The sequence below is a fragment of the Rattus norvegicus genome, chromosome 4 (genome assembly GCF_036323735.1).
Source record: "Rattus norvegicus strain BN/NHsdMcwi chromosome 4, GRCr8, whole genome shotgun sequence".
Classification (NCBI taxonomy): domain Eukaryota; kingdom Metazoa; phylum Chordata; class Mammalia; order Rodentia; family Muridae; genus Rattus; species Rattus norvegicus.
Genome location: NC_086022.1, coordinates 158,598,095 through 158,623,819, shown reverse-complemented (window position 1 = coordinate 158,623,819; position 25,725 = coordinate 158,598,095). Strand labels below are relative to the sequence as shown.

Here is a 25,725-nt window from a genome sequence, read left to right as displayed (position 1 = left end):
TCTGGGAAGTTGGAATTATAAAATGAAAGGTCCACAATTGGGAAAGAATTCTGCTGACTTTTCTTCCCCAGCTGTTTGCAATGAAGCTTCTGGCAGTATGAACAGTGCTAGACAGACAGACAACCAGAACAACCAGAACGGATGACAGGGTGAAAGTTTTCAGCTTAGTTCCAGTCTCCCTACTGTGACCTGCAGCCTTGATATGTGGTGCCTTCAGAAACAGGGTCTTCCTATCTGGTTGCTGTGGGCAAGCAAGGGCAATGATCATAACTTGCATAGTCTTGGGATCTTTTGGGGGCTTTTTAACTAACAGGGGGATATCTCCATTTGTTGCAGGGAATTTTTATTTAATAAGCTGTAATATATTTGCTCAATATCTTTTAAAATTATATTTTCTTTCTAGTTGTCTTAATGTTGTAGCTTGACCTGTGACTTCTTCATATATCTTCAGGTTTAGAAAACTTATCCCCACTCTATTCTCTCTGACTTTCCCATCCATCTTTCCAGCTTTCCATCACACAATTTTCTCCATGTGTTCTGCTTTCCCCTCCCTCCTTAATTAAAATGTTTATATTTTAAAGGCTGAAAATTTTATTTAATTGGAACTTTCACAACCAATTTATAGTTGTAAAAGAAAAAGGTATTATTCCTAAAAAGTTATTATGCAAAAAGGCTAAAACCCCTTATTCAAATTGTTCTTCTTTTTCATAAAGACAGAATCTGATGGCTAAAGGCCGCATTTCATCATCTAGACATTGAGAAAAGCTTGTTTTTCAAGTTTGAAATCAGTGATAGTGTTGCTAAACAGTATACGACTATGCAAATGTCTACATATAGCCCTACTTTGTGCATGTATTAGCTCTATGATAAACAGAACAATAATGGAAGCCACAGGAACATAGAGGTAGTGAAAGAGTTAAAGTAGCCAGGTTTATTTGCATCTCAGTGACTTATACTATGAATTCTGACCATTATTTTTTCTTTTAGCTTCATCCATTCTTACAAAATGGCCAGCTTGGGAGAAGCACCAATGAGGAGGCTGTCATGAACAAGGAAGTTTCAGCAACCAAGCTTGACATCTTTAATTACCAGTCTCTGCAGAGCGGTACCAAAGCTCAAGTGAAAGTTGGCGAGTTTGTCTTTGAATCTTACAGTGTTCAGAATTTTTCCCTAAATGACAAACTCATAACTTGGGGTGAACACCACAATCAGGTGAGAGTATCTTTGAATTTAGCACTGTGTGCTGTTCTCAGAGTGGAATTCCTCAGAGAACAGGCTGAGGGGACTGCTGAGTGCCATCAGGCTGAGAGGTACCCTCACTTTGTCCTTTCCAATGCCAAATACCAGAACTTTCTGCCTGAAGAGTCACTGAAAGAAGAACTGATTCATTTTGGATTAATTATTCAGATGCTGTATCCTTACAATAACCAGGTACACCCATAGCCTACTTAGAAAGAAAAAAACCCAACACCTTGGGCAGTTATCTAGATGAATTATAGAGGTTAAGGCTTTAGTGGAAGTAATTGCCTTCAGTAAAGAAATAGAATAAAGATGTGTGGACAAAACCAGTCTTTGCAAATGGGTATTTGTAAATATAACTTTTATTTTCCTATTTAATTATCATCTCTGAGGCTTACTGCCTCTATTTCTTAACCTAGACCTGTTTCTGGTAGCTTCTAGACGCCTTACAGTGTATTCTATGCCTAGAATGTTACAGCCGTTAACACTTAATGTTGAATAAGCTCACCTTCTGTACTTCTTTCTGAGCTCTGACTGGCTGACTCAACTCAGATATTTCTGCTCAAACTCTTCTCTTAAACTGGCTGGTTCAAGCTGACTTCTCTCAGTTTCTGACTGAATTTGTTCTGCTTGGCCTCATATTGATTTTTGGCATTATATTCTAATCTTTTGATTTCTTTTCAAATTCTGTCTGGTTCTGTCTTTACCTGTGTCTAGCTTCTCTCTGCAACCTATATGTATAACTGTCCCAGCAAAACTCACTACACTCCCTGTCACCAATCCTCATGCACTTTTCCCTTAAGTTGCTGACAGAAGACATCTAGGAAAGACTATGATAAGCAAGTACATTTTCTCAAGATAGCCCACAGTTTTGTGTGGCTACAATGGGCACACTCTAAGAGGCAAAGACCCCAGAGACTTTGACTCATGATTGCTTCTATTTCCTGTCACTATTACATAGCTTAAAGATTTCCTGGGCATTTACCTACTCTATTGGTAAGTATACTGTGCAACCAATAGGATGAGGTGCTTTTATGTAGTAATGCTGTTTAGATGAATTTATGATTTCCTAATTGCTGATAATGATTTTATAGAGCTACTAAATTGATACAAGTATTCTTAAGCGCCTTATGGAATAAAAGTTGCAAATAGAGCTCTGTATACCTTCATGTGTCATGGACTACTTGTGCTAGCAAAGCAAACCAAAACCAAAACCAAAAACAAAAGAACACAGGACTGGAATAAATTAATGATCAAGGACAAATATTTAGATCCATAAAATAGGCCACAGATATTTACTATGAAAAAGCAAGGTCATATGAAACTGTTGCTTTGAAATTGTAAGGAGCTCATGTAATGAAACACTGCTTTGAACTTACAATCTCTTTTTATGCTGTAATTCCCCTTTGCTTAACATTTTAGGTATAGAATTTTTAACTAAAAAGCTATAAAAACTGGAAACAAATATAAAGGTTTGGTCCCTTTCTGTTTCTCCCAATGTGTGTTGTTTGTCTTTGTGGCTGAGTTTTTCTTTCTTTTGTTCTTTCTTTCTCACTCTCCCTCCATCCCTCTCCCCTTCCCCCTCTCCCTCTCCCACTCTCTCCCTTTTTCTCTTTTCCTTTCTCTCTAGCTCAGGAAAAGTCAATCAAATTTGTGTCTCTTGCCTGGCTAACAAGAAGCTTCTGAGTCAAGGGGTAAAGAGCCCAAGTAATTAAGTTTCTGTTCTTAATCCCCTCCTGCTATGAGCAGGAGTATATTGCAAGAAGTAATCAACTTTTGGTCTAGGAAGAGCTAAACCAAGTTAATTGCAAAAGACATCAGCTTCTGGCCCCAGAATACAAGAGAAAGTTAAATCTCAAGATGCCATCAGTTTCTGGTCCTCAGACCAGGGAGAGTTAATGGCCAGGGGTCATTGGTCTTTGTTTTTCATCTATCATTGTGTCTCACCTCAATACTTGACTAGAATCTAGAGCCCCATGAATTTTCCTCTCTTTTATTTCTATTCTTTTTTTCGGAGCTGAGGACCGAACCCAGGGCCTTGCGCTTTCTAGGCAAGTGCTCTACCACTGAGCTAAATCCCCAACCCCTTCATTTCTATTCTTATGAGAATTGGATTTGTCCTATATCTGACTCATTCTGTCAGGTCTTTCTCTGATTTGTCACTTTGTCCGTCTCTTGATTAGAAATTACTTTGAGGCAGAGGTGCTTCCTTTTACAAACTAAATTTACTTACTTTATTTGGATTAAAGATGTATTCTAAGGGATGAACCACACCACAACTAGAAACAGGATTTTCTTTTTTGTAAATACCACATTCTCAGGGTTCAGTGTAATTAAATATCCTGTGACAGGTATTTCTGTGTTTAAAATTTAAATTTATATGAACATTCATATCCTTAGCGTTGGAATCATTTACCCTGAACATCTATGTGTGTGATGCATAGTGATGGGGAATATTATGGTCTTCAAGAGATCCAAGAAGTTTTCTCTAATGGAAGACATGGGTTTATCAACCACACTAAGACAGGTCTCATATCCAGGAGTAGTTAGGCAGGACAAGAAAAAAAATCCACTATATATATATTTAGATTGTAGTTTTGTGGGTTTGTTTTTCCTTTTGTGCTTTTGTATTTTATTTTCTAGGTTTTAGATTATCTGTTTTTTAGGACTTCATTTTTTGTGTGGAAAAGATCTTAAATTTGGGTGGATTGATAGTATTAGAAGATCTAGACAGACTTGGGGAAGGAAAAGTACATAATCAAAATATATGCAAACTTTAATATTGTATTAAGTATAAAAACATCATATAAAATTAAAAATAATAGGTCAATGAAATAAAATAAAGCAAGAGTTCAAAAGAGAGAGAGAGAGAGGGAGGGAAAGAGAAAGAGAGAAAGAGAGAAACCAACACTTGACTTCACACTCTCTAAATGCATGGAAGTTCTTGGTTATTATAGTACACAGATGTTCTGCTGAAATTTACCATCTGGATGCTAATACTGAGTGTCATGAATTGACAGCCTTCCCTTCTCCCATGTCTCCTATACAGACTCCTTTTTCTGTTTGCAGTCAAAGTTGTCCACTTGGATTTAGGAAAACACCTGTTGAAGGGAAACCCTTCTGTTGTTTTGATTGTCTCCTATGTCCAGATGGAGAGATTGCAAATGAAACAGGTATTTACAAAATGATTCTGAATGTGGAAGTTTCTAGAAATGGTTTGAATGTAGTAATTTGTAGAAATAATTCTGAATGTTGAAATTTCTAGGAGTGATTCTGAATGTGGACATTTCTAGAAATAGTTCTGAATGTTGAAATACCTAGAAATGGTTCTGAATGTAGACCTTTCTAGAAATGGTCCTGAATGTGGAAATGATGCACCACAGCATAGGGGTGAGTAACACAACACCTGAAGACATAGTTAGATTTATGTTGTGAACTCCCAATACTTTAAAACAAGTTTTTACTGGGTGTAGGTGGCAAAGATTTTAACCCCACCTCTCAGTATGTAGATATCTGAGTTGAAGGCCAGCTTGATCTACAGAATGAAATCCAGGACAGAGAGGGCTGAACAGGGAACACCTGTCTCAAAAAACAAACAAACAAACAAACAAACAAACAAACAACCCCCCAAATCTTGATTTCAACTTAGTCATATTTGTTCCTGTTGTTTACCTGTTTGTTTTATTTGCTATGCTACCTGGATTGGCTCCAGCAATCCTCCTGACTTAGCTTCCTGGGTGACCGATACCACAGGAGTGTGCTCCTCCATCTGGCTTAGCTTGGTCTTCTGCACATCTGCACTGAGTTTAATGTGTTTTCTTTGTACCCCTCCTTTTCACTAGTAGTTCTATTATAGCTATAGCAGTGAGTAAAGTTAGTGCTTCCTGTATACCCTCAACTATGAGATGAATTATAAAGCATGACCTTATTTCATGTTTATAATACATATTACTAATAACCAACATTTTATTCACAAGGAAATTATACTTTCCGTATATGAATCACTATGATCATGCAAACTGGAGACAGCTGAAACAAACTACAGACTTGTCAAATTAGAGGAATTGCTTAAAAAATTGTATCAGTGTAACACTGATGGCAGATACAGCACTTCTTTCCTGGGATCCTGGGAGCCTTTGATGCCAAGAAGCTGGGACCTTAGGACCTTGGGACCCTGGGATTCTGAGATACTGATACCCTGAGATTCTAGGATCAATGATTGAGATACTTCCTATGATTAATAGTAGAAACTCCATAAATACTTTTATGAGTAAATACGTATTTGCCATATGATTTAATCCTTTTCCTTTGGAATTACTTGGATTCTTGTGGGAGCTCTCATTATACATTTCTTGGTACTGTAAGCTAAGCATGAGGTCCCTGTACAACCAAGCTCTGAGGGATTCCAGAGAATGAGTGATGTGTTGTGCAGTGCTGTGAGTGATATACAAAGATGCTCTGCCCACTGTCCTCCTACCGTCCAGCTGTCACTTCTTCCTCAAATTGATTCCATTGCAAAGCCTTGACAGAGCACAACAGCAATGCTACTACCAGTTTTCTGTATCCTTACTTCACATATAACATCTATTTCAAATCCAGGTGCTCTGTTATGCCTATTTTAATCTCCTGAATGAAATCTTTACTTACTGAAGATGATTTAAAATGAGGTCCTTTGCTTTTTTGGTAGCAAAGTAGTGGTATACCAGACTAACTACTTCCTAAATACTATGATTTCAGATAAGCACTATCAAGTTCTTGATGATTATACTTTTTTCTTTTAACTTTATATTGCTTCTTTGTGAATTTCACATCATACACCCCATTAAAACTCATCTTCCCTTCCACTTGTATCGAAGCTCTACCCTAGCAATCTTCACCTGCCACAACAACAACAACAACAACAACAACAACAACAACAACAACAACAACAACAACAATGTCTCGTTGTGGAAGCTTTAATGTTTCACAGTGAGTCCCATGGTATACCCTTGTGTCTATTCTTCTTTGCTTGCCAATGTTTATTGCAATGACTTGTCAGTCTGTTCTAAGCCCCTGGCTTCTGCTACTCTATTAATACTGGAGCCTCACTGGGATTCCTCTTGGATATCCTGTTGTTCAGTGTCATGAGATCCTGTAGTTTTCAATATGTAGGACCAGCCCCTTCATGTACTCCAGCAGTTCATAGTCGGGTGGATGTGGGAGTGCACAAAGTCAAAGCAGTGAGTATAGGCTTGAAAATGATCTGAGATGGTTAGCCCACCAACTTTCCTGCTTTAATGCCTTTGGTACCAGCTTACCAGAAACCCCTACTAGGAGGGCCAGCTGTAAACCTGATGCCTCTGTGATGTTTAAGGCCTATTCTCCCGAATGCTGCAGCTGATGAGGGACATGGTCAGTTTTCCCACTCTCATTTTTCCAGTGCCAGCTCTTCTGCCTGTCAAGGGACAAGGGAGGTAGGAGGAAGTCTCTCCTTGGTTGCACCATTGTCCAGCAGATGTGAGACAGGGCTGGTTCTCCCACAGTCATGTCCTTGGGGCTGGCTCACATGCAGCTCTCACATCCAGGGCCAGCTGTACTCTGCTGATCAGGCAAGGTTCAATGCCTGCTCTCCTCAGTGCTGCAACAGGTGAGGGCAGGGATAGCTTTTTTGCTCTGATGATCTTGGGGGCAGCTATCCTGCTTTAGGTGGCAAGGGACAATTAGGAAGATATCTCTCCCGTATCCATGTCACTACATGGAAGTCAAGTGCTGGCCACTCTGCTATGCTATGTCCTTGGGGCTGGCTCAGCTGTGTCCCACACCCCATGGCCAGAGTCAACTTTGTGGTGCTTCCCTCAGGTGATGCAGGGCTCTTTCCCCTGAGTGTGGCATCTGGTGTAGGACAAAAGGAGAGAAAGGTATCACTCCCTCATCCACTCCATTGCAGAGACAAGAGGTAGGGCTGGGTCTCTCATGGTAGAGTGTATGGTCCTCCTTTAACTCTAGAGGTGTACAGAGCCTACACTCCTGAGTAGTATATCTGGCCAGGCATGGTGTCACCTCTCCCCCTTTCATGTCCCCAGGGCCAGGTCTCCCATAAAGTCTTGGTAAGGGGTAGGGCATTTCTGCATAGCTCTCAGACATTAACATAACCCCAGGTGTCAGTCTAGACCAGGGACAGCTGCTTGACCTTGATAACAGACTCCTGTTGTTGGTAGGTCACACAAATGAATACGGTCTCCAGCAGCAGCACAGTCTAGGAACCAATCATAGTCCCAGGTGGCAACACCTTGTTCTCGATGGCTGTTTCTCACTACCTTTCAGTATCCAGTTCTGCCTAATTCATTGTGTCCACAGCTATTTTATCTTTCTCTGCCATTTCTCCACCACGTAACCACTTCTCTTTGTGGTGCCCTGAGTGTCTTAGGTCATCTCAGGAGTGGTCTCAGGTGCAATTTCCTTCTCATGCTTTATGGTGTCAGGCAAGCATTATCTCTGGCATGGTCTGCCCGCCCTCAGTAACCCTGCACAGTGCCTGATTCATGGTTGTCTCACTGTCCCCAGGGTAGCTTCCTGTCCAGGCTGGTGTCATCTTGGACACCCTCTTCATTGGTACTGTGACCCTCAGCCCCATAAAGTGTTCTTCTGGTCTCTGGCTTGGTCCCAGTCCTGGAGCTATTGGACTGGTGGTCTTTCAACCTCTCTTTTTTTCAGGAAGTGTTAGCCTACTAATGATAGGTCAGAACACTGAAGGTAACCTTTGCCTCTCCCTCTCTGCCACCTACTGATGCCACTCCTGCAATCATTCTAGGAGCAGTCCTTGTCTGTGCTGTTATGAACTTCAAATGCCACCATTTACTTAGAGAAGTAATACATTGAAAGATAGAAAGGCAAGAAAATGTATCTACCTCATATTCTCTAGGAATACTATCTCTTTAAGATGCCTTTAGTGTACCTAAGATGCTGTGGCAATCTTTCCCTCTTCATTCTATACTAGTATTTTTTTTTTCGGAGCTGGGGACCGAACCCAGAGCCTTGCGCTCGCTAGGCAAGCGCTCTACCGCTGAGCTAAATCCCCAACTATACTAGTATTTTTTGAGCAACCAACAGAATGCTTGGTGTTTACAAGTATATATGACTGGATCTCTTTTTCTTCAAAGTCTTACATCTACCAAGTTGAAGTACATTATCTTTATCCTTTTCATAATCTTCAACAATAATTGTTCCATACCTTAAAACATTAATTTTGAAAATTTTGCAAGTGTGCAATTTTACATTTACTGAAAGTTAAGAGTTTAATTGAGTGATATAATCTCATAGTACTAAATAATTCAGGGAAAATATTTCTATCACCATCATGCATTGAGCATATATTTGTGCTGGTAATAGACCCTTAAACCTTATATATGCTAGGCATTCCCACCAGACTCAGCTGTATCCACAGATCATACATTTATCACCATAAAAACGTTTCATTACATGGACTAAATTCAATCAGAGCTCACCATACCCTTTAAAATAGGTTCAGTCTGGTTTCTATGTCCTACTGGTTTCTCACTTGCTTCTAATACTTTGTTATATGCTTCTTAGAACAATACATCTATTCTCCTATAGGAGTTCAGTTTTAGTTCCTGTATATAATTTTTTCAAACCACCCATGTCTAGATACTTATGCCAAAAGATATATTCTTCAGAATCAAAGGGGAGAATGATCAGAATCGATAGCCAAGCATATTGACTTTGGATCATGACCATGAAGGAAACACTGTCCCCGAAAATAACCTGTGTACACCACTGGAAAAATCTGGTTTGAATTACTTTTTTTTTTATTAACTTGAGTATTTCTTATATACATTTCAAGTGTTATTCCCTTTCCCGGTTTCCGGGCAAACATCCCCCTCCCCCCTCCCCTTCCTTATGGGTGTTCCCCTCCCAACCCTCCCCCCATTGCTGCCCTCCCCCCATAGACTAGTTCACTGGGGGTTCAGTCTTAGCAGGACCCAGGGCTTCCCCTTCCACTGGTGCTCTTACTAGGATATTCATTGCTACCTATGGGGTCAGAGTCCAGGGTCAGTCCATGTATAGTCTTTAGGTAGTGGCTTAGTCCCTGGAAGCTCTGGTTGCTTGACATTGTTGTACTTTTGGCGTCTCGAGCCCCTTCAAGCTCTTCCAGTTCTTTCTCTGATTCCTTCAACGGGGGTCCTATTCTCAGTTCAGTGGTTTGATGCTGGCATTCACCTCTGTATTTGCTGTATTCTGGCTGTGTCTCTCAGGAGCGATCTACATCCGGCTCCTGTCGGTCTGCACTTCTTTGCTTCATCCATCTTGTCTAATTGGGTGGCTGTATATGTATGGGCCACATGTGGGGCAGGCTCTGAATGGGTGTTCCTTCAGTCTCTGTTTTAATCTTTGCCTCTCCCTTCCCTGCCAAGGGTATTCTTTTTCCTCATTTAAAGAAGGAGTGAAGCATTCACATTTTGATCATCCGTCTTGAGTTTCGTTTGTTCTAGGGATCTAGGGTACTTCAAGCATTTGGGCTAATAGCCACTTATCAATGAGTGCATACCATGTATGTCTTTCTGTGATTGGGTTAGCTCACTCAGGATGATATTTTCCAGTTCCAACCATTTGCCTACGAATTTCATAAACTCGTTGTTTTTGATAGCTGAGTAATATTCCATTGTGTAGATGTACCACATTTTCTGTATCCATTCCTCTGTTGAAGGGCATCTGGGTTCTTTCCAGTTTCTGGCTATTATAAATAAGGCTGCGATGAACATAGTGGAGCACGTGTCTCTTTTGTATGTTGAGGAATCTTTTGGGTATATGCCCAAGAGAGGTATAGCTGGATCCTCAGGCAGTTCAATGTCCAATTTTCTGAGGAACCTCCAGACTGATTTCCAGAATGGTTTTACCAGTCTGCAATCCCACCAACAATGGAGGAGTGTTCCTCTTTCTCCACATCCTCGCCATAATCTGCTGTCACCTGAGTTTTTGATCTTAGCCATCGACACCGTCGATATGGTGTGAGGTGAAATCTCAGGGTTGTTTTGATTTGCATTTCCCTTATGACTAAAGATGTTGAACATTTCTTTAGGTGTTTCTCAGCCATTCGGCATTCCTCAGCTGTGAATTCATTGTTTAGCTCTGAACCCCATTTTTTAATAGGGTTATTTGTTTCCCTGCCGTCTAACTTCTTGAGTTCTTTGTATATTTTGGATATAAGCCCTGTATCAGTTGTAGGATTGGTAAAGATCTTTTCCCAATCTGTTGGTTGCCGTTTTGTCCTAACCACAGTGTCCTTTGCCTTACAGAAGCTTTGCAGTTTTATGAGATCCCATTTGTCGATTCTTGATCTTAGAGCATAAGCCATTGGTGTTTTGTTCATGAAATTTTTTCCAGTGCCCATGTGTTCCAGATGATTCCCTAGTTTTTCTTCTATTAGTTTGAGTGTATCTGGTTTGATGTGGAGGTCCTTGATCCACTTGGACTTAAGCTTTGTACAGGGTGATAAGGATGGATCGATCTGCATTCTTCTACATGTTGCCCTCCAGTTGAACCAGCACCATTTGCTGAAAATGCTATCTTTTTTCCATTGGATGGTTTTGGCTCCTTTGTCAAAAATCAAGTGACCATAGGTGTGTGGGTTCATTTCTGGGTCTTCAATTCTATTCCATTGGTCTATCTGCCTGTCTCTGTACCAATACCATGCAGTTTTTATCACTATTGCTCTGTAATACTGCTTGAGTTCAGGGATAGTGATTCCCCCTGAAGTCCTCTTATTGTTGAGGATAACTTTAGTTATCCTGGGTTTTTTGTTATTCCAGATGAATTTGCAAATTGTTCTAACTCTTTGAAGAATTGGATTGGTATTTTGATGGGGATTGCATTGAATCTGTAGATCGCTTTTGGTAAAATGGCCATTTTTACTATATTAATCCTGCCAATCCATGAGCATGGGAGATCTTTCCATCTTCTGAGGTCTTCTTCAATTTCTTTCCTCAGTGTCTTGAAGTTCTTATTGTACAGATCTTTTACTTGCTTGGTTAAAGTCACACCGAGGTACTTTATATTATTTGGGTCTATTATGAAGGGTGTCGTTTCCCTAATTTCTTTCTCGACTTGTTTCTCTTTTGTATAGAGGAAGGCAACTGATTTATTTGAGTTAATTTTATACCCAGCCACTTTGCTGAAGTTGTTTATCAGCTTTAGTAGTTCTCTGGTGGAACTTTTGGGATCACTTAAATATACTATCATGTCATCTGCAAATAGTGATATTTTGACCTCTTCTTTTCCGATCTGTATCCCCTTGATCTCCTTTTGTTGTCTGATTGCTCTGGCTAGAACTTCAAGAACTATATTGAATAAGTAGGGAGAGAGTGGGCAGCCTTGTCTAGTCTCTGATTTTAGTGGGATTGCTTCAAGTTTCTCTCCATTTAGTTTAATGTTAGCAACTGGTTTGCTGTATATGGCTTTTACAATGTTTAGGTATGGGCCTTGAATTCCTATTCTTTCCAGGACTTTTATCATGAAGGGGTGTTGAATTTTGTCAAATGCTTTCTCAGCATCTAATGAAATGATCATGTGGTTCTGTTCTTTCAGTTTGTTTATATAATGGATCACGTTGATGGTTTTCCGTATATTAAACCATCCCTGCATGCCTGGGATGAAGCTTACTTGATCATGGTGGATGATTGTTTTGATGTGCTCTTGAATTCGGTTTGCCAGAATTTTATTGAGTATTTTTGCGTCGATATTCATAAGGGAAATTGGTCTGAACTTCTCTTTCTTTGTTGTGTCTTTGTGTGGTTTAGGTATAAGAATAATTGTGGCTTCGTAGAAGGAATTCGGTAGTGCTCCATCTGTTTCAATTTTGTGGAATAGTTTGGATAGTATTGGTATGAGGTCTTCTATGAAGGTCTGATAGAATTCTGCACTAAACCCGTCTGGACCTGGGCTCTTTTTGGTTGGGAGACCTTTAATGACTGCTTCTATTTCCTTAGGAGTTATGGGGTTGTTTAACTGGTTTATCTGTTCCTGATTTAACTTCGATACCTGGTATCTGTCTAGGAAATTGTCCATTTCCTGAAGATTTTCAAGTTTTGTTGAATATAGGTTTTTATAGTAAGATCTGATGATTTTTTGAATTTCCTCTGAATCTGTAGTTATGTCTCCCTTTTCATTTCTGATTTTGTTAATTTAGACGCACTCTCTGTGTCCTCTCGTTAGTCTGGCTAAGGATTTATCTATCTTGTTGATTTTCTCAAAGAACCAACTTTTGGTTCTGTTGATTCTTTCTATGGTCCTTTTTGTTTCTACTTGGTTGATTTCAGCTCTGAGTTTGATTATTTCCTGCCTTCTACTCCTCCTGGGTGTATTTGCTTCTTTTTGTTCTAGAGCTTTTAGGTGTGCTGTCAAGCTGCTGACATATGCTCTTTCCTGTTTCTTTCTGCAGGCACTCAGCGCTATGAGTTTTCCTCTTAGTACAGCTTTCATTGTGTCCCATAAGTTTGGGTATGTTGTACCTTCATTTTCATTAAATTCTAAAAAGTTTTTAATTTCTTTTTTTATTTCTTCCTTGACCAGGTTATCATTGAGTAGAGCATTGTTCAATTTCCATGTATATGTGGGCATTCTTCCCTTATTGTTATTGAAGGCCAGTTTTAGGCCGTGGTGGTCCGATAGCACGCATGGGATTATTTCTATCTTTCTGTACCTGTTGTGGCCGGTTTTTTGACCAATTATATGGTCAATTTTGGAGAAAGTACCATGAGGAGCTGAGAAGAAGGTATATCCTTTTGCTTTAGGATAGAATGTTGTATAAATATCTGTTAAGTCCATTTGGCTCATGACTTCTCTTAGTCTGTCGACATCACTGTTTAATTTCTGTTTCCATGATCTGTCCATTGATGAGAGTGGGGTGTTGAAATCTCCCACTATTATTGTGTGAGGTGCAATGTGTGCTTTGAGCTTTAGTAAGGTTTCTTTTACGTATATAGGTGCCCTTGTATTTGGGGCATAGATATTTAGGATTGAGAGTTCATCTTGGTGGATTTTTCCTTTGATGAATATGAAGTGTCCTTCCTTATCTTTTTTGATGACTTTTAGTTGGAAATTGATTTTATTTGATATTAGAATGGCTACTCCAGCTTGCTTCTTCTGACCATTTGCTTGGAAAGTTGTTTTCCAGCCTTTCACTCTGAGGTAGTGTCTGTCTTTGTCTCTGAGGTGTGTTTCCTGTAGGCAGCAGAATGCAGGGTCCTCGTTGCATATCCAGTTTGTTAATCTATGTCTTTTTATTGGGGAGTTGAGGCCATTGATATTGAGAGATATTAAGGAATAGTGATTATTGCTTCCCTTTATATTCATATTTGGATGTGAGGTTATGTTTGTGTGCTTTCATTCTCTTTGTTTTGTTGCCAAGACGATTAATTTCTTGCTTCTTCTAGGGTATAGCTTGCCTCCTTATGTTGGGCTTTACCATTTATTATCCTTTGTAGTGCTGGATTTGTAGAAAGATATTGTGTAAATTTGGTTTTGTCATGGAATATCTTGGTTTCTCCATCAATGTTAATTGAGAGTTTTGCTGGATACAGTAACCTGGGCTGGCATTTGTGTTCTCTTAGGGTCTGTATGACATCAGTCCAGGATCTTCTGGCCTTCGTAGTTTCTGGCGAGAAGTCTGGTGTGATTCTGATAGGTCTGCCTTTATATGTTACTTGACCTTTTTCCCTTACTGCTTTTAATATTCTTTCTTTATTTTGTGCGTTTGGTGTTTTGACAATTATGTGACAGGAGGTGTTTCTTTTCTGGTCCAATCTATTTGGAGTTCTGTTGGCTTCTTGTATGTCTATGGGTATCTCTTTTTTTAGGTTAGGGAAGTTTTCTTCTATGATTTTGTTGAAGATATTTATTGGTCCTTTGAGCTGGGAGTCTTCACTCTCTTCTATACCTATTATCCTTAGGTTTGATCTTCTCATTGAGTCCTGGATTTCCTGTATGTTTTGGACCAGTAGCTTTTTCCGCTTTACATTATCTTTGACAGTTGAGTCAATGATTTCTATGGAATCTTCTGCTCCTGAGATTCTCTCTTCCATCTCTTGTATTCTGTTGGTGAAGCTTGTATCTACAGCTCCTTGTCTCTTCTTTTGGTTTTCTATAACCAGGGTTGTTTCCATGTGTTCTTTCTTGATTGCTTCTATTTCCATTTTTAATTCCTTCAACTGTTTGATTGTGTTTTCCTGGAATTCTTTCAGGGATTTTTGTGTCTCCTCTCTATGGGCTTCTACTTGTTTATTTATGTTTTCCTGGAATTCTTTCAGGGATTTTTGTGTCTCCTCTCTATGGGCTTCTACTTGTTTATTTATGTTTTCCTGGAATTCTTTCAGGCATTTTTGCGATTCCTCTCTGTAGGCTTCTACTTGTTCTCTAAGGGAGTTCTTCACGTCTTTCTTGAAGTCCTCCAGCATCATGATCAAAAATGATTTTGAAACTAGATCTTGCTTTTCTGGTGTGTTTGGATATTCCATGTTTGTTTTGATGGGAGAATTGGGCTCCGATGGTGCCATGTAGTCTTGGTTTTTGTTGCTTGGGTTCCTGCGCTTGCCTCTCGCCATCAGATTATCTCTAGTGTTACTTTGTTCTGCTATTTCTGACAGTGGCTAGACTGTCCTATAAGCCTGTGTGTCAGAAGTGCTGTAGACCTGTTTTCCTCTCTTTCAGTCAGTTATGGGGACAGAGTGTTCTGCTTTAGGGCGTGTAGTTTTTCCTCTCTACAGGTCTTCAGCTGTTCCTGTGGGCCTGTGTCTTGAGTTCACCAGGCAGCTTTCTTGCAGCAGAAAATTTGGTCTTACCTGTGGTCCTGAGGCTCAAGTTCGCTCGTGGGGTGCTGCCCACGGGCTCCCTGCAGTGGCAGCAACCAGGAAGACCTGTCCCGTCCCTTCTGGGAGCTTCAGTGTACCAGGGTTCCAGATAGTCTTTGGCTTTTTCCTCTGGCATCCGAGATGTGTGTGCAGAGAGCAGTCTCTTCTGGTTTCCCAGGCTTGTCTGCCTCTCTGAAGGTTTAGCTCTCCCTCCCATGGGATTTGGGTGCAGAGAACTGTTTATCTGGTCTGTTTCCTTCAGGTTCTGGTGGTGTCTCAGGCAGGGGTCCTGCCGCTCCTGGGCCCTCCCCCATGGGAGCCCAGAGGCCTTATACAGTTTCCTCTTGGGCCAGGGATGTGGGCAGGGGTGACCAGTGTTGGTGGTCTCTTCCGCTCTGCAGCCTCAGGAGTGCCCACCTGACCAGGAGGTTGGGTCTCTCTCTCACGGGGTCTGGGAGCAGAGAGCTGCTGCGGGCCGGGATCCGGGGGTGTGTGACTTCCGGTAAACACAGAACGTGCCCGGTCCTAGAGGAATTCTGCTTCCGTGTGTCCCAAGCTCACCAGGCAGCTTTCTTGCAGCAGAAAAGTTGGTCTTACCTATGGTCCCGAGGCTCAAGTCCGCTCGTGGGGTGCTGCCCACGGGCTCTCTGCAGCGGCAGCAACCAGGAAGACCTGTGCCGCCGTTTCCGGGAGCTTCAGTGCACCAGGGTTCCAGATGGTCTTTGGCTTTTTCCTCTGGCGTCCGAGATGTGTGTGCAGAGAGCAGTCTCTTCTGGTTTCCCAGGCTTGTCTCTGAATTACTTTTTGAAAGAGAAAAGTAACCGTATAGAATGATCAATCTTTAACTTGTATTTTCAGAATTATTTTGTGACATATACACTCACAATTGGATATGAGATTGTTTTCCCTCCTTCCTTCCTTCTTTCTTTTCTTTAATTTTGTTTTCTGTTAGTTTTTTTATTTACGTTTGAGGCAAGGCCTCATTGCAAAATCTGTCTGGCTTGGCCAGGGATATGGTATATAGACCAGGCAGCCTGGTAATCATCCTGAGTGCTGGAATGACAGATGTGCAGTAATGTGCCTGCTGTAATTATACTTTTTACTTAAAGGTGGGTCTTATGCAAGTGTCTTTCAGAGTGAATAAAGTCTAAGCTTAGTTAATAAGACTTTTTATTTCACTGCATTTGTCTTAAATATTTTTTTTTCGGAGCTGGGGACCGAACCCAGGGCCTTGCACTTGCTAGGCAAGTGCTCTACCACTGAGCTAAATCCCCTACCCCTGTCTTAAATATTAAAAGACTTACTTGTGTCCTATTTATAAAGACACTATGTGAAGAAAATAAATAAATCTTTCTGGCAAACTTCAGGAAATTCAGGTAACAAATATATGTAATTAGTATTTATTGAAAATTAAGTGCAAAATTATTTTTCCTTTAGTAAACTTCTAATTAGAGTTAAATCAAAGAAGGATACAAAGGAAGTCATCAAAGTGAGCATTACTTATCCTAAGGAAAAATTCATCTAAAATGTATTGCCTTCAGCATTATTTCTAAAACAATTTTAATCAAGAACTAAAAGGAAATACCACAGATCCTAAACATAAATGTCAGTAAATATTAGGCAGTTTTACTTTCTAGTCCTCCCTGTCAGCCTACTCTGGCAGTCTGGTTGTCTTTTAGAGGTAGCTGATAGGGAAAGTTGGCAAGACTTGATCTTGTGAGATATTTAGTGTTATTTTTTAATAAGAAAACATTTACCTGTTTTAAGTCTAAGTTACCTTGTGATAGTAGCTGGCCTACCTTTCTTAGTTTCTCTTCAGGCCAGAAGCTGCAGACACTTAGAACTTCATCATAAAACATCTGGGGATTAAGTAGAGTAGGCTCGGTCTTAGCTGCAGAAACTTGTAGGCTAACACTCTCAGCCTGTTAATGAAAGTCTCAAGAAGAAAACGGGGCCACTCTAAAAAGCAATTTTAATGTTTATTTCTAAGTTCTTCTCCAAAAAAATCCTCTCCTCCAAAAATTCTCTCTCCAAAAGTTCTTCATTTCAAAGTTCCATTTTAATTTCTAAGTTCCTTTTTAATTTCTAAGTTATTCTACTCTGCTGTCCTTCCTATCTTGCTCTCTCCCTTGCTTTGATCTAATAATGACCTACAAGGTATTTTTTCCTAGTTTTTTGTACCATTTCTATGGGAAAGATAACACAATTTTTCCAATCACCTCTTTTTTTTTATAAAAGTTCAAACATAAATTCAAATCACAAATTGAATAAGTCTACAACAGAGATTGTTTACATATGTATCTGGTGAAACTCACCATTCAACTCATTATCTGTCATTAGCACTGCGGGTTCATTGAAATTTAACATCCATAATTTTTGTGACTAAGTTATTATTGAAGTTTTGTATATATAATCCCTGTCAATATTTTATCTTCTGTCCTTGCACTTACAGTAGATTATTAATTCCCTTTTCATAACCTTTGGCTAATTATTTTACAGCCTCTTGGGAATGTGTTCTAAGTTGTAGGTGCCTTCTTTCTATGTCAGAATCAATTAACTGGTGACACTTGAAGATTGGCAAAGTTCTCATTGCAGTTATAATATCAATAATATGGGGCTTAATAATTACTAATATAATTTCAGGGATTATAATTCTTATAGAATCATTAAGAATTAAGAAATTCTCTATTTGTCTATGTAGAATCGCTACATGAGGGTACATCTTCATTGATATGCAGGAATCTCCCATGAAGTGCTAATACTTGTTGATACATATGCATATGTATAATAAGAGGTTAAAGCATATTAATAACAGGAATCTTTACTCATGTGTAATTCATTCAGACTTGACTAGAAGGGCAAATCCATGTTGACTTTACTGTCAAAGTGAAACCATCTCAGGAGGTCACCTGCTAGTTTTTAGCTTCTCCTCCTAGATGTCTCCTGGAACCTTCCATAATAACCAAGAGCTCACAGGGATAAAAGCACCAATCAGAGTGGGGATATCTGTAGGAAAGCAGAATTTGTCAGACATGACAGGGTCCTGGAACACATGCACTAGATCAAGCCAGATCAAGGCAGATCAAGGCAGAAAAAAATTCCGGAATGGATGGGGGACAGGATCACAAACTCTCACTCCTAGCTAGAAGGTATTGGCAGTAGATGGCTGCTGAAGGGAAAGAGTCAGTTTTTTTTTCCAGATATGTGGTCCTGATAGGCTGCCCACGTTTTGGTAGATGGCCCTATATTGACACACATACAGGGAGCATTAAGTGAACTCAGTGGGCAAAAGGAAAAAAAAGCAAATAAAGTTGAAAATGCTGGAGAGAGAGAGAGAGAGAGGGAGAGAGAGAGAGAGAGAGAGAGAGAGAGAGAGAGAGAGAGAGAAGGCGCAGCAATGGAAAGAAGTTAGTGGAAGATTTGATCAAACACATGATATGCATATATAATATTCTCAAGTAATAAACAATATTTTAATAAACAAATAGAACAAAAAGAAAATGCTAAAAGCTTCAAAACAAAATTCTGTTTCTTTCATATGTAATCAAATATAATTTTCACACTGTGTGATTTCCCGTCAACATTATCTCTAGATTTCTGATTATCTCATATTGTTCAATTCCACCTACTTTCTGAATATGTTATGGATACACTGTATGTGTACTTTTCACTAATGAAAGAAAACTTAATCATTTATTGTTTTTCAATATTACAGTTCAGTGAATATAACCAGGGATATCATCTTCAGAATCAAACAATCATTTTGCACAAGGTATATGCCACATATATACCTCTGGGGGGTGGCCAGTGGAATGTAATAAACCTATCTGTCTCTATTTTAGATATGGATCAATGCATCAAGTGTCCTGAAGATCAATATCCAAATACTCAGAGGAATCAGTGTCTCCCTAAAATTACAGATTTTTTGTCTCACGAAGATACTCTGGGAGCTGTTTTGGTCTTCGTGGCCCTTAGTTTTTCTGCCTTTTCAGCTATGATTTTAAGATTATTTATCTGCTATCGGGACACACCCATTGTCAGAGCAAATAACAGAAATCTCAGTTATCTCCTCCTCGTTTCTCTAATGCTCTGTTTCTTTTGCTCATTAATATTCATTGGCCAACCTAAAACAGTCACTTGTGTCTTGAGACAAGTGATTTTTGGGGTTGTATTTTCTGTTGCTGTTTCTACTATCTTGGCAAAGACCTTCATTGTGGTTGTGGCCTTCAAAGCCATCAAACCAGGAAGTGCCTTAAAAATGTCGATGGTGATCCGACTCTCAAACACTATAGTCTTCTGTGGTTCCATCATTCAAGTGTGCATCTGTGCAGTCTGGCTGGGAACGTATCCCCCTTTCCCTGATGTCGACATGCACTCAGAGTTTGGGCAAATCATCCTCTGGTGTAATGAAGGCTCTACCTTTGCCTTCTATTGTGTTCTGGGCTACTTGGGCTTTCTGGCGAGTCTCAGCTTGCTTATTGCTTTTCTGGCAAGAAGGCTACCTGACAGCTTCAATGAGGCAAAAACAATCACGTTCAGCATGCTGGTTTTCTTCAGTGTGTGGATTTCTTTTGTACCCACTTACTTGAGCTCCAAAGGCAAAACCATGGTTGCTGTGGAAATTCTTTCAATTCTGGCTTCCAGTGCTGGCTTACTGGGCTGTATATTTCTTCCCAAATGCTATGTGATCCTAATGAAGTCAGGTGACCATTCTAGAAAGAAGTTCTTTAAATGACTTCTTCTTTAAGACAAAGGAATTTATTGTGATTTGTGTTAAGTGAACCATGTACAAATATTAAAAGAAGTGGTGTGAAGTCAATGCATTTCACTGAACAACGGGAACTGCTATTTATTTAAGTGTCCTTGCTATCCTTGGAGCCAAGTAAACATAGTGTACAAAGGTACCATAGGTTAGAGAGTTGTCAACTAGAAGTGACTTTTGTGTGTCTACAAGCTGATCCTTTAAATCACGGTTTTCTTTTTTTTAACATAATGAAAGAGGACTGGAAATGATCAAGGGTAAGAATGAGAGTAAATCATTTGTGGGGAAACAGAAATAGCAGATGTTTAAAAACACGCTTCCATTTTGTTAATCATATGCAGGTTGACACTTTATATTCAATAAAATAAATTTAAAAATAATTGTGAGTTCTGCAACAGAAATTTCATGGTCTCTGCTTCTCCCTTTTGAGGTCCTCATAAGCAACAAAGAATAGGATGTAAGTTGCAGAGTCTTGTGAGGGCTTTGTTCTCTTCTCTATGCCCAGGTAGAACAGCATGGATTAGAGCTTAGGGAGAATCCCATTGGAAACACAGACATGTTTACCCTGAGGATGTCCAACACATCAGTGGATAGAGGGTCTCATGAGAGAGCAAACAACTTCCATGGGAAGTACTTTTCTCTATTAGAGTTAGTAGTTTCAAATTGTCTTCACATAGTGACTGCAGACATCATTTATATCCATTGGATATACTCAAGGATGGAATGTATCTGATGGTTTATGTATGTGATTGTAGAAGTATACAGGGATTCTACAGGACATGGAGAATCTGGGACTCATGCATTCTAGACTATTTGGAATTTTAGATATTTGCTTTTATCTAGCCAACAACTTGCTTTAAACATGGTTGCCAGATTTTGCCAAGGGCAAACTCAAGTTGGAGCTTGCAGCATTGGGAGCATCACTACTCAATCATGGTCAAAAACATGCTCAGAAATGGCAACATGGCCAAAGTGGTTTTGCTTATGTTTTAAAACGAGACTTATGTCTTCCATAGTTTTAATACTGTAATGTTACTGTAATATTGGACAGAGTACCATTGTGAGATGAAGAAACACTTATGGTATTCCCAGTCTAATTTGAGTCTCAATTATTGTTTATCTTTCATTTATTTAAACTTCTATTGGACTGAGTTGCTTATGTTTGGCATAAAAACAGCACAGAACACTTCATTGGAATATTCTTTGATATTAGTGAAATAAAGTTTGTTCAAAAGGTATTACTCGAAGGGCATAGAAACATTTGCATTTAAAGTGTCTGAAACTGCACTCATAGTGTCTTACCACCTTAAAGAGGAAGACACTCACTCTGAAAAGCTGCCAAGCAGATTGATACCATGAGTATAAAGAAATCTCTTTTTTTCTAGAGTCAGTTCCTCCCTTGAATCCATGTACCACCATGTTGCAAGCCAAGCATTGCACTGAGAGACAGATAGAATACTTCAGGTGCAGTTCTGGGTGGATTGCAGGAATCTTACATCCTGGGTGGAGCTTATCTGAAAGCTTAAGTAACGGTTTATCAAGTATATGTTGCTAATTCATGTTCAAACATTCAAGTGTATTGAAAATGGACAGACTGTGGCAATCACTGTATGGTTAATGGAGACTACCCATTATCTAGTATTTTCTCAAAAATGATACAAATCTATTACTTGATTTTGACTTATAAGTACATGTAGGAATAATGTCATGCTCTCTCATAAATTATTTAGAAAAATTTCATTATATAAACAATCGTTTTGCATCAGTTTCCTTAAGAAATATTAGATTAGTTGAAACCCTCATTTTTCCTACTTCAAGCATATTCCCTTCATTGAAGTTTGCCAGAGGGAAGCATCATTGTAAGCTTTGAGTTGGTTTCTTGGATCTGTTTTAAATATCAATTTTCCCATCCTTAAATAATACTTCGCTAAATTTGTCAGTTTTCAGTCTTGTGTAAATGTGGCATACTTTATGTATTCTCTGAGTTACTGACTTCCTTAATCATTCTTTAGGTGTTTACACCTGTAGGGTTCTATAATGTAGCTATATTCAGTCTTTTCTAGTTATCATTAAATTTCTTACGGGAAATTATTTCATATAATAATATAATAATATTCTCTTCATGATAGAAATTGGGACTTTTGCCACTTTTTTATTATAAGTGAAGTTTCTTCTATTTCTAGATTAGTCTAGTGGTATAAATACATTACCTAAAATTTTGATTTATAACCATTATTGTAGTGTAAAATATTAATTTTCAGTAACAAACAAATTATTTTCTGAATTATGTTTGAGTAATTGGGGCCTCAACACAGTATCAAAATGTTGTCATCTATACAAATTACTTAGTTTTGTCACACTTAAATTTTATCATATGAAATGATGATTACACTTTGTTTTAGCTCACAATGACATGATGAATAAGCAGATTGCAATACATACTTTTTGGGAATTTCTGCAATTTCACAATTATATAAAATAGCTTCTTTTCATCCCTTTAGGAATTTCTGGGAAGAAATATCATCCTTAATATCTAGAATAATGTTCCCATTTTTCACAGCCATTCTCTGGCTTCATCACTGAACATTTTGTTTTCCTTGGTGTCTTACTCAGGGTTTCTATTCCTGCACCAAACAATCATGACCAAGAAGCAAGTTCGGGAGGAAAGGGTTTATTCAGCTTATACTTTCACAGTGTTCTTCATAAACAAAGGAATTCAGGACAGGAAATCACACAGGGCAGGAACTTGGAGGCAGTAGCTAATGCAGAGTTCATTGAGGGATGTTACTTACTGGCTTGCTTCACCTAGCTTGCTCAGCTTGCTTTTATATAGAGCCCAGAACCAACAGCCCCAGGATGGCACCACTCACAAGGGGCCCTCTATCCCCTTGATCTCTAATTGAGAAAATGCCTTACAGCTGGATCTCATGGAGGCATTTCCTCAAAGGAGGCTCCTTTCTCTGTGATAACTCCAGCTTGTGTCCAGTTGACACACAATACCAGCCAATACAATTGACCACCCGTCAGCTTGATACACAAGCACATCATGTTCACTGGGGGTTCAGTCTTGGCAGGACCAAGGGCTTCCCCTTTCACTGGTGCTCTTACTAGGCTATTCGTTACTACCTATGACGTTGGAGCCCAGGGTCAGTCTTTGGGTAGTGGCTTAGTCCCTGGAAGCTCTGGTTGGTTGGCATTGTTGTTCATATGGGGTCTCGAGCCCCTTCAAGCTCTTCCAGTCCTTTCTCTGATTCCTTTAACGGGGCTCCCGTTCTCAGTTCAGTGGTTTGCTGCTGGCATTCGCCTATTTATTTGCTGTTTTCTGGCTGTGTCTCTCAGGAGAGATCTACATCCGGTCCCTGTCGGCCTGCACTTCTTTGCATCATCCATCTTGTCTAATTGGATGGCTTTATATGTATGGGCCACATGTGGGGCAGGCTCTGAATGGGTGTTCCTTCTGTGTCTGTTTTATCTTTGCCTCTCTATTCCCTGCCAAGGGTATTCTTGTTCCCCTTTTAAAGAAGGAGTGAAGCATTCACATTTTGGTCATCCTTCTTGAGTTTCCTGTGTTCTGTGCATCTAGGGTAATTCAAGCATTTGGGCTAATAGCCACTTATCAATGAGTGCATACCATGTGTGTTTTTCTGTGATTGGGTTACCTCACTCAGGATGATATTTTCCAGTTTCCTCCATTTGCCTATGAATTTCATAAAGTCATTGTTTTTGATAGCTGTGTAATATTCCATTGTGTAGATGTACCACATTTTCTGTATCCATTCCTCTGTTAAAGGGCATCTGGGTTCTTCCCAGCTTCTGGCTATTTTAAATAAGGCTGCTATGAACATAGTGGAGCATGTGTCTTTGTTATATGTTGGGGCATCTTTTGGGTATATGCCCAAGAGAGATATAGCTGGGTCCTCAGGTTGTTCAATGTCCAATTTTCTGAGGAACCTCTAGACTGCTTTCCAGAATGGTTTTACCAGTTTGCAATCCCACCAAAAATGGAGGAGTGTTCCTCTTTCTCCACATCCTCACCAGCATTTGCTATCACCTGAGTTTGTGATCTTAGCCATTCTCACTGGTGTGAGGTGAAATCTCAGGGTTGTTTTGATGTGCATTTCCCTTATGACTAAAGATGTTGAACATTTCTTTAGGTGTTTCTCAGCCATTCTGCATTCCTCAGCTGTGAATTCTTTGTTTAGTTCGGAACCTCATTTTTAATAGGGTTATTTGACTCCCTGCGGTCTAACTTCTTGAGTTCTGTGTATATTTTGGATATAAGCCCTGTATCAGTTGTAGGATTGGTCAAGATCTTTTCCCAATCTGTTGGTTGCCGTTTTGTCCTAATAACAGTGTCCTTTGCCTTACAGAAGCTTTGCAGTTTTATGAGATCCCATTTGTCGATTCTTGATCTTAGAGCATAAGCCATTGGTGTTTTGTTCAGGAAATTTTCTCCAGTGCCCATGTGTTCGAGATGCTTCCCCACTTTTTCTTCTATTAGTTTGAGTGTATCTCGTTTGATGTGGTGGTCTTGATCCACTTGGACTTAAGCTTTGTACAGGGTGATAAGCATGGATCGATCTGCATTCTTCTACATGCTGACCTCCAGTTGAACCAGCACCATTTGCTGAAAATGTTATCTTTTTTCCATTGGATGGTTTTGGGTCCTTTGTCAAAAATCAAGTGACCATAGGTGTGTCGGGTCATTTCTGGGTCTTCAATTCTATTCCACTGGACTCTCTCTGTCTGTCTGTGTACCAATCCCATGCAGTTTTTAATCACTATTGCTCTGTAATACTGCTTGAATTCAGGGATAGTGATTCCCCCAGAAGTCCTTTTATCGTTGAGAATAGTTTTAGCTATCCTGGGTTTTCTGTTATTCCAGATGAATTTTCAAATTGTTCTGTCTAACTCTTTGAAGAATTGGATTGGTATTTTGATGGGGATTGCATTGAATCTGTAGATCACTTTTGGTATAATGGTCAATTTTCCATATTAATCCTGCCAATCCATGAGCATTGGAGATCTTTCTATCTTCCGAGATCTTCTTCAGACCAATTTCTCTTATGGACACTGATGCAAAAATAGTCAATTAAATACTGGCAAACTGATCCAGGAAGACATCCAAAATAACATCCATCATGATCAAATATGCTTCATCACAGGAATGCAGAGATTGTTCAATATAAGAAAATCCAACCATGTCATCCACCATATAAGCAAACAGAAAGAAAAAAATACTTACATGATCATCTCATTAAATAATGAAGGAGCCTTCAACAAAACCTTACATCCCTGTATGTTAAAAGTATCAGAGAAATCAGTTATACAGTGTACATACCTAAACAATCAAATCATTATACAGCAAGCCAATAGCCAACATCAAGCAAAATGGAGAGACACTTAAAGCAATTCCAAAAATTATGGAGAAGTCAAGGGTCTCCCCTATCTATTCAATATAGTACTTAAAAGAAAAAGTCAAAGTATTGCTATTTGTCGATGATATGCTAGTATATATTTGTGACCCCAGTAATTCTACCAGAGAATTATAGTTGATAATCCACATCAGCAAAGTATCTGGATTCAACATTAACTTAAAAAAATCAGTGTCCCTCCTTTATATAAATGATAAACTGGGTGAGAAAGAAATTAGAAAAAAACAACACCCTTTATAAACAGCCAGGAATAACATAAAATATCTTGTATCTCTAAACAAGCTAGTAAAAGATCTAAATGAGAACTTCAAGTCTTTGAAGAAAAATTTGAAGAAGATATTAGAAGATGGAAAAATCCCCTATGCTCATGGATAGGTAGGATTACCACAGTGACAATGTCCGTTGTACCAAAAGAAAATTCCTTATTCAATGCAACCCCCATCAAAAT

The 25,725-nt window shown here is 39.3% G+C and overlaps 1 protein-coding gene across 2 annotated transcripts in view; it reads left to right on the top strand.

Annotated features, from left to right (window-relative positions):
• Vom2r52 (vomeronasal 2 receptor, 52) overlaps positions 1-20,219 on the top strand; it is a 38,625-nt gene extending 18,406 nt beyond the window's left edge. Inside the window, exons 4-6 of one of the 2 annotated variants that reach the window (XM_039107446.2) lie at positions 988-1,212; positions 4,289-4,412; positions 18,923-20,219. In XM_039107446.2, the coding sequence (XP_038963374.1) occupies positions 988-1,212; positions 4,289-4,412; positions 18,923-19,815 (1,242 nt within the window). In that variant the 3' untranslated portion in view covers positions 19,816-20,219. The remainder of the gene's footprint in view (positions 1-987; positions 1,213-4,288; positions 4,413-18,922) is intronic. The other variant, NM_001099503.1, reaches the window with a different exon arrangement.
• Positions 20,220-25,725: the final 5,506 nt, after the last annotated feature.